Source organism: Thermobia domestica, chromosome 2 (genome assembly GCF_964235325.1).
Source record: "Thermobia domestica chromosome 2, izTheDome1.hap1.1, whole genome shotgun sequence".
Taxonomy (NCBI): domain Eukaryota; kingdom Metazoa; phylum Arthropoda; class Insecta; order Zygentoma; family Lepismatidae; genus Thermobia; species Thermobia domestica.
Genome location: NC_137455.1, coordinates 196,839,842 through 196,849,377, shown reverse-complemented (window position 1 = coordinate 196,849,377; position 9,536 = coordinate 196,839,842). Strand labels below are relative to the sequence as shown.

The 9,536-nt window shown below is 36.0% G+C and overlaps 2 protein-coding genes across 2 annotated transcripts; both read right to left on the bottom strand.

The window, feature by feature from the left end:
- Nucleotides 1–3,665: 3,665 nt before the first annotated feature.
- On the bottom strand, nt 3,666–4,790 carry LOC145679298 (uncharacterized). Its single transcript, XM_081749885.1, has one exon. It carries the CDS (start codon nt 4,788–4,790, stop codon nt 3,666–3,668), a length of 1,125 nt encoding a protein of 374 aa, XP_081606011.1.
- Nucleotides 4,791–4,799: 9 nt separating this feature from the next.
- Nucleotides 4,800–8,336, bottom strand: LOC145679297 (uncharacterized). Its single transcript, XM_081749884.1, has one exon. It carries the CDS (start codon nt 8,334–8,336, stop codon nt 4,800–4,802), a length of 3,537 nt encoding a protein of 1,178 aa, XP_081606010.1.
- Between the last annotated feature and the right edge of the window lie 1,200 nt (nt 8,337–9,536).

The window sequence follows — 9,536 nt, the reverse complement described above, 5'->3', positions numbered from 1 at the left end:
TGTTTGTACACAATTAGGGGCGCTGCCAGAGCGTAAACAAGGTGAGGATGTCTAATTGGTAGCCACCCACCATGTCCAATTCAATCACAAAATCGTCGCAATCTTTTTTATATCGTTTGTACAGAAATGTGCAGGAATAATTTTAGTTTGTATACAATTAGGGGCGCTGCCAGAACGTAAAACAAAGTGAGGACTGTCAAAGTGCTATCCCCCCACCATGTCCAATTCAATCTCAAATCTTCGCAATCGTTTGTACATCGTTTGTACAGAAATATGCAGGCGAAATTTTCGTTTGTGCACAATTACGGGCACCGCCAGAACGAAATTAATGTAGGGGGCTGTCCAAATGGTAGCACCCGACCACGTCAAATTCAGTCACAATTCACCGCAATCGCTTGTACATCGTTTGTACAGAAATATGCGGGCCACATTTCCGCTTGTACACAATTAAGGGAGCCACCAGAACGAAAACATTGCGGTTGGACTGTCTAAATGATAGCCCCACACCACGTCCAACTCAATCACAAATTGTCGCAATCGTTTCTACATAGTTTGTACAGAAATATGCAGGCCAAATTTTCGTTTTTACACAATTAGGGGCGCCGCCAGAACGAAAACAAAGTTTGGCTGTCTTAGTGGTAGCCCCCCACCATGTCCAACTGAATCACAAATATTTGCAATCGTTTGTACATCGTTTGTACAGAGAAGTGCAGCAAAAATTTTCGTTTGTACAGAATTGGGGGCGCCGCCGGAACGAAAACAAAGTGGGCGGACTATCTAAATGATAGCCCCACACCATGTCTAATTCAATCACAAATTGTCGCAATCGTTTTTACATAAATTGTACAAAAATATGCAGGCGAAATTTTCATTTGTACACAATTAGGGCCGCCGCCAGAACGAAAACAAAGTGGGAGCTTTCTAAGTAGTAGCCCCCCGACCATGTCCAATTCAATCACAAATAGTCGCAATCGTTTGTACATCTTTTGTACAGAAATGTGCAGGCCAATTTTCGTTTGTACACAATTAGGGCGCCGGAAAACAATGTGGGGGACTGTCTAAATAATAGAAACATTACAAAATGTGTCAAGTATGGAGTATGTTTTTAAGAAGACTTTGTACACACTTTTGTGTCGATTGGTATGTTCACACTATCATGTGATTCACTACATTGAAATTATTCTAACGATGATGGAATTAATTGTTTTTTCTTTTTGTTTTTATATTTATATTTATACATACAATCATTATTGCTGAGTTAGTTTATCACTCCTCGACTCTTATTATTAAACTTATTCATTATTTCTTACGTGAGCTGAATCCTTATAAGAAAAATGCATTTTTTCTTTCAAACTTGCGCAGAAACCGTTATTCCCATCTCGTACAGGAAATTGACAAGTGTAAGATATAACAAATTCACATAGTAGACTGTTAAAGGGAAAATTATAACACAATATCTTGTTTTATTTGAACATCTTCTTTAAACTCATTTTGCAGAAACTATAGAATGCATAGTGAAGTATGTTGGTGCATTAAGCATTCTGATTTACGAGTAGGGTTGCTAACTGGCCGGTATTTCACCGGCCTGGCCGGGAATATTGCTGTGATTTTGATTAAGGTCGGTGACCGGTAGAAACTTCTTATTAGCTCCCTTCTGAACGGTATTTTCGAATCTGCAATCCAGAATATAACATTGAACATCGAAATTTTTCAACAGTGCCTTTAGAAACATAAATTTCCGTTGTATTATACATTATCCATATTTTTTAATCTATGGCAGTTTATACATTTATTGAGAGTAGAAAATGACTTTTTAAATCAATTTCCTTTGTTCGAAGTGTAAGTTTATAGAGTAAATTTCATTTTATGAATCAACAATTGTTACGTAAAGATTATAATCCAGTATTATTAATCTGTTTCGATAATTTTAAAGAAGTGGCAATTGCTGGTAAATACAATAACGATCAATACAGTCTTCAGTTTCTCATTTGTACAGAGAATTTTGAGGGTTTGTCGGTAATTTTGTTTTCCTGAGTTGGCAATCTATTTACGAGGTTTTGTTTCAACTCTGCTACGTAGTGGCTCCGTACTGACACTCCGCATGCAAATAAGTATGTAAGGCTAACATACGTCCCGGTTTCTTAAAATTTGTCCCGGTGTGCAGAAATTTTCTTTCTTGTCCGTTTATTATTATTATTATTATTATTATTATTATTATTATTATTATTATTATTATTATTATTATTATTATTATTATTATTATTAATTACATGTCAAAAGTTCTGAAAAGATAATAAAATCGACTTATTCCTTTTGCTTTCGATTCCGACAAGACTATAGGAACAATTTCATTCTAATCATTATTATTATTCCAGTCGCTGCTTCCCCGCATGTAACATGCAATGTTTAAATCCTCCTAACTGGCACTCTTATCACCATAAGTAAGAATATATACCCCGAGGTGCCAACAAATTCTTGTGACGTTGCAGACCAGCCCCGAAAACAACACGGTGTATCTAAACAGCCACAATCAGGTAGTATGTTGGATATACTTACTAGTGTTGCTCACGAGACCAGGTTTGGGGCATCGTCTCGAAAATGTGTCGTGAAGGTATTCTCGTCTCGAAAAGTACATATGTTTCTATTGAAAGAGCTCTGTCTTATCTCGTACCCCTTCATGAAAATTCTGTCTCGTCTCGTCTCGTCCTACAACTGACCTTCGCCTTATCTCCATTCGCATTCAACTCACGGTGTGAGGGCCAATTGAACACAGACCTCACGGTGTGAGGGTTAATTGAATTATTATTATTATTATTATTATTATTATTATTATTATTATTATTATTATTATTATTATTATTATTATTATTATTATTATTATTGAGGTAGTGATTTGACTTTCTCGGTACTAAATTACTCGCTGATTTTACGTATATAACGTTGCAAATATCTTCTAGATAAATTAATCAAGAAAAAATTAAAAGTAATTCCCTTGTTCGTGGACTGTATTATTTTGAACACAAAGTTTGTTGTACAATATACTATTTATTATATTGTAAACACACAACTAAATACAATAATTGCTATGCATAAGCACCTACACACTATGCAGTCACACACGCCACGTTGACACTTATAAAGCACTATCAATTCTCCAGTGTTGCCAAATACAAAACAAAAGAATAATGAAATGCGGCCGAACATACCGCCCACCTTGAAATATCATTTCAACACTACATATAATTCTATACATTACTCTACACTACACATTCTACATATTATTCTTCATTAAATGGAAGAGGACAAATTTTTACAATTGGTCGTTTGAAGATACCTTTGCTAGTTTTAATAGTAACAGTTCTAACAATATTATCTACACCAGGATGAACAGCAACTACTCTTGCTAAATTCCAATGCTGAGGAGATGTCTTATCTTCCTTCACTAACACTAAATCATTGATCTTGATATTAGCACGTTTACACCACCACTTTGGCCTTTGTTGCAGCCGAGACAAATATTCTGTTTGCCAACGGTTCCAAAAATGTTGGACCAATCTTTGAGTTAATTGCCAGCGTGACAAATGATTGATTTTTAATTCACACAAATTTGGTTCAGGTATTGCTACTAATGCATCGTGAATTAAAAAATGACCAGGAGTTAATACCTAATAGTCATTAGGATCAGAAGATAGAGCAGTTAATGGTCTAGAATTTAAACATGCTTCAATCTGACACAAAACTGTATACATTTCTTCAAATGTGAGTACAGTGTTACCAACTACACGTCTCAAGTGGTACTTGACAGACTTTACACCAGCTTCCCATATGCCTCCAAAGTGAGGTGAGGATGGTGGATTAAAATGCCAATTTATAGATTGCATACTGAGGTAATTACATACAGACTCTTTTGAATCACCATTCGTTACAAGTTTCAGTAAGGATTTTAATTCTCTGTTTGCACCCATGAAATTTGAACCACAATCACTGTAAATATCAGTAGGTTTTCCCCTTCTAGCTATAAAACGTTTCAAAGCTGCAATAAATGACTCTGTTGAAGCATCACTTACCAATTCTAAATGGATTGCTTTGACACTGAAACAAATGAAGAGTGCTACATAACCTTTGAACAATTTTGAATTTCGACTTTTCATATTTTTTAACATTAGTGGACCAGCATAATCTAAACCGCAATGCAAAAATGGACGAGTTGGTGTTACTCTACCAACAGGAAGTTGACCCATTAATTGGGAGGCTGTTACACTTGACTGTTTGTGACATGTTACACAACTTTTTACAATCTTCCTTACAAAGTCACGACCACCAATAATCCAAAACCTTTGTTGCAAAACAGATAAAAGTAACTGTGAACCTGCATGAAGATGCTTTATATGTTCAGATTTTACAAGAAGTTCTGTAATTCTAGCATGTTTTGGAAGTAAGATAGGATATTTGAAATCATATGTTACACTAGCATTTTGCAAGCGACCTCCAACTCTCATGACATCATTTTCATCAAGAAATGGATTTAAACACAATAGTTTGCTATTATAAGGCAAAGGTTTTTTCATACGTAAGTATTTTATCTCAAGTGGATATTCAGATTCTTGAGCTTGTTTTATCCAATGTATTAATGCATTTGACAACTCCTTTGTAGTTAATGGTCCACTACATCTTAACTCCTGTTTACTTTTACTATTCCTAATAAATCTTTTACACCAAGCAGTAACACGAACTAACTTAGATAATGATGAAAATTTATCTACTATTGTACAGTCAACCTTAATGTGCATATTAACAGTTTAAGACATTTGCTCACATTGAACAGAATCTAGATTTTTGCAATTAATATTTACAATAGGTAACTCTGATTCCATCAACCACTTTGGCCCATTCCACCATAGTGAATAAGACTCTAATTGTGACGGATTCAAACCACGAGAACTACAATCAGCTGGGTTGTCTTTGCTCGATGTGTGCGCCCATTTAATAAAAATTGATTGTTGAATCTCAGATACTCGGTTAGCCACAAATGTTTTCCACTTACTCGGACATGAAGAAAGCCATGCTAACACAATAGTAGAATCTGTGTAACAGACAACCTGTTCAAACTTGATTAGCATTGCCTTAATGACCGTATTGACTAATCTACATAACAATACTGCAGCACACAATTCTAACCTAGGTATTGATATTTGCTTTATAAGGGCAACTTTGGTCTTTGCAGCAATCAGGTATACTTGTACATTTCCAGATGTATCTATACAACGTACATATGCTACTGCAGCATACGCCTTTTCACTAGCATCTGAGAACCCAATTAGATCATATTTCACAATGTTTTCAGAAGAAATACACCTTTTGATCTTAATCTGTCTCAACAATGGCAATTCTTGACAATATGCTTCCCACGAGCGAGCAATATCATTTGGAAGTACGTCATCCCATTCAATTTTTAATTTCCATAATGATTGTAGCAACAATTTTGCAACAATGGATACTGGAGATAACCAACCAAGCGGATCATACAATTTTGCAATATCAGATAGTAACATTCGTTTTGTCATTACTGACTTGTAAGTGGGAACAACAATAGAAAATGAAAATGAATCACTTGATGGATTCCACTGTATACCTAAAGCTTTTACATTCTCATCTTCATTAAAACAAATTAATGACTGAGTTTCTCTTAAGTGAGAAGGTATACTATTTAGCACATTCATGTCGTTAGTAGACCATTTTCTTAATTCGAAACCACCTTTGTGTAATAATGCTGTTAATTCTGAATACAATACCATTGCCTCACTACTATCAGCTGCACCTGAAACTAAATTATCAACAAAGAAATCATTCATGACTAATTCTGCAGCTCTGGGATAACAATGACCTTCATCTACAGCTAACTGTTGCAAACACTTTACAGCCAGATATGGAGATGAACTGGTTCCATAAGTAACAGTTAACAATCTAAAATCACTAATAGGTTGGTCAACTGTTTCTCTCCACACTATTCTCTGGTAATCAGAATCAGTTTGATCTACCTTAACTTGTCTGTACATTTTTGCTATATCAGCACACAATGCAATTGGATGAGTTCTGAACCTTAATATTAATGGGATAATATCATCTTGTAATTTTGGACCTACCATTAAGTTGTCATTGAGAGATACTCCACTGCTAGTTTTAGCACTACCATCAAATACAACCCGCAATTTAGTGGTAGAACTACTTTCATTTAAGACACAATGATGCGGCAGATAATAAGATTCAGATACAAGCTTATCAAGTTCTACATCAGGAATTTTTTCCATGTGACCTAAGTCTAAGTACTCCTTCATGAAATCACAATATTGTTTACATAAATCAGGATCTTTCTGTAACTTACGTTCCATCTGGCATAATCGCTTTACTGCTGTGTCCCGTGATACACCTAGAGGCTCAACATTTTCTTTAAAAGGCAATTTTACAATATATTTGCCATCAACATCACGTTTGTAAGTTTCAGCAAAATACTGCTCACATTTTTGCTCTTCAACGGATAAATGTTGTACAGTTGGCAACTCCTCTACTTTCCAGAATCTTTGCAATGTTTTATTGAGATCAACAGAAACAAAATATGACTGAACACTTGATGTGTTATTCGTTAAGTTAATCTGACCACACAATACCCAACCTAACACCGTTTCAATGGCAGACGGAGCTCCATTCGTACCTACGTGTCTCCCACTGAGCAACAATAATGGGAAAACATCAGCACCTAATAACACATCAATAGGGCCGCTTTTATTAAACTGTGGATCTGCTAAGTTTACTTGTTTTACAATTTCCCAATTACCTATATTTTGAATAGTTACTCTGGGTAAGTTACTTGTGATTCTTGGGACTACTATTGCTTTAGTATGAATATTATTATTACTGTACAATGACTGAAAACACAAATCAACTATTGCATGAGAATTTCCAACGTTAGAACCAGTAACACCTGATATGCTCATGTTTATTTTCTCTTTGTTTATGCGTAATTTCTGGACGCAACGTTCAGTTACAAACGATAATTCACTACCACAGTCGATAAGAGCACGAAATTGTATCAACTTATTTGCATTATCTTTGATATTTATGACAGCGGTGGACAACAACACCTGAGGAATTAGTTTTCGATTTATAGAATGAGAACAATTTACATTATCTACTTTATCCTTCTTTTCAAAATGCAATAAAGTATGATGTTTTTTGTTGCAAGTGTGGCAACCCTGCTTCACACTACACTTATTCACGGAACAATTTAAGGTCAAACAATTGAAACAAAGCGAATTCTTTTTCACAAAACTATGCCTATCATTCACTGACATATTTATGAACTTTTGACACTTATATAGCTTGTGGTTATTTTTACACATGATACATGACACAATTGGACTTGAATGATGCACTAACGTGTTGCTTTTTTTGTTTGGTTTTAAAGCAGACGTGTCTGCCGGTGACCTTGCACTCACTGCAGCTAACGCTTTGGCACGTTGTGATATGAAGTCTTTCAGCTGGTCGAAAGTTGGTTGTTCGTTTTTCTTCAATGAAAGCTCCCATTGTTTTCTGGTGTTCTTATCTAGCTTCTCAACCACATGGTAAATTAAAATCATATCCCAATGTTCCACTGGAAGGCCCAAGGATTTAAGTTCACACACACACTGAACACTATTGTCAACCAATCTTCGTAACTCACCTGATGACTCATTCTTCACAGCTGGTTGAGTAATCAACTTGCTCAAAATATGATTTGCTAGCTCCCTCACGTCTTCATATCTTGATTTAAGTAACTCCCATGCTACTTTATAGTTATCATCAGATATGGAAATAGACTGCAACAATACAGCAGGTTCTCCTGATACAGCTGTCTTCAAATACTGCAACTTTTGAGCATTTCCTAACCGATTGTTATTATGAACAGCAGCAACAAATAAGTCACGAAACGATAGCCAATCTTGCACCCTACCACAAAATGTAGGAAGTTCTAAATCTGGCAACTTCACATCTGTGCACTGTTTATTAGATGTATTTACCTGTTCAGTATTAGGTGACTGCATATTGTACAAAATTTCTAAGATAGAGTCCAACTTATTTTGCACTTCATTAAATTCTCCGTCATATGTTGCAAACCCACTTTCACCACCCACAGAAATGAACTTTGTAATGAGCTCTGTGCAATCGCCATGTAATTGCGTAGCACGTTCAGTGTACAACTTAATACTGAAGTTAGGTTTGTCTTTATTCTCGTTCACTCTATGTGTTAACCTTGTCACTTCACGTTTCAAGACAGTTTTCCTACCTATGAGTTCTTCCATTGTTATAATTCTGCACCACTTTGACAATGCACTACAAAATGAAGATACTGCGCCACAAGTTCGCAAACCACGCACATGCACAACTGGAACAAAATCCGGTCGGTAAGGACCACTTTAATGTTCGTGGACTGTATTATTTTGAACACAAAGTTTGTTGTACAATATACTATTTATTATATTGTAAACACACAACTAAATACAATAATTGCTATGCATAAGCACCTACACACTATGCAGTCACACACGCCACGTTGACACTTATAAAGCACTATCAATTCTCCAGTGTTGCCAAATACAAAACAAAAGAATAATGAAATGCGGCCGAACATCCCTACAGAATGATATTTCAGTGTAATCAGTTCCTTATGATTCTATCAGACAGCAACGCTGTTTTTAAATGAAAAAATCGGAATGTTAACGTGATGAAATTTTTGTTTATTACACTGCAAAAAATATTAAAAGAAGTTCTATATACATTTATTACTAGGAAATCATGTTGTCTTCAGAACTTCAAATTTTATTTTGACTTTGGAAGTTGATTGCCTAAATTTTAACCATGGAAATTTGGATGTGGAGGAAAACAGAGAAGGTTAGCTGGGTAGAGAGGAAAATGAATTAAGAAATGCTAAAAAAATGCAAGAGACGAGAGCAATATTGGGCGATATAAGGAAGCGAAAAAATGGACGGATCACAAGTTTTGATCTTGCTAAGGGATTGCATTCTGAGAGATGTAGTAAAGGGGGTGATATCAGGAGAGCGAGAGTATGTAAAAAGGTTGCAATTGATAGATTTTAATAAGGATTGTGGTACATTATGTTGGGTTGCAAGGAAGATATTAGCGGGAAATCGCAACAATGGAAGCTTCTTACCTAGTTCACGGAAACTGGCCTGTCATTAATGGCAGAACACTGAGGAGGAGGAGGTGGAGAAGGAGGAGGATAATTATACAACAAATAAAAAAGCCGAAACAATGGTTTATGCATTCGAATTGACCAGCATATTTTTCTGGTGGCAGCGTTGTAAGGTTCTAGTTCTCTCAAACTGGTTAGATTGTAAGGTGAGGTCACACGGGTCGGTTGTCTGGTTAGGTCATCTCGGGTCGGTTCACTCGGGTCAACTCGGATCAGCTCGGGTCGAGTTGTCGGGTCGGGTCAATCGGGCCAGCTTGGGTCGGGTTGTTGGTTCGGATTGTCTGGTCGG

What these genes read in the sequence shown, in the direction of transcription:
- LOC145679298 (XM_081749885.1), bottom strand. Translation starts at nt 4,790, where the DNA reads ATGCACATTAAGGTTGACTGTACAATAGTAGATAAATTTTCATCATTA.
- LOC145679297 (XM_081749884.1), bottom strand. Translation starts at nt 8,336, where the DNA reads ATGGAAGAACTCATAGGTAGGAAAACTGTCTTGAAACGTGAAGTGACA.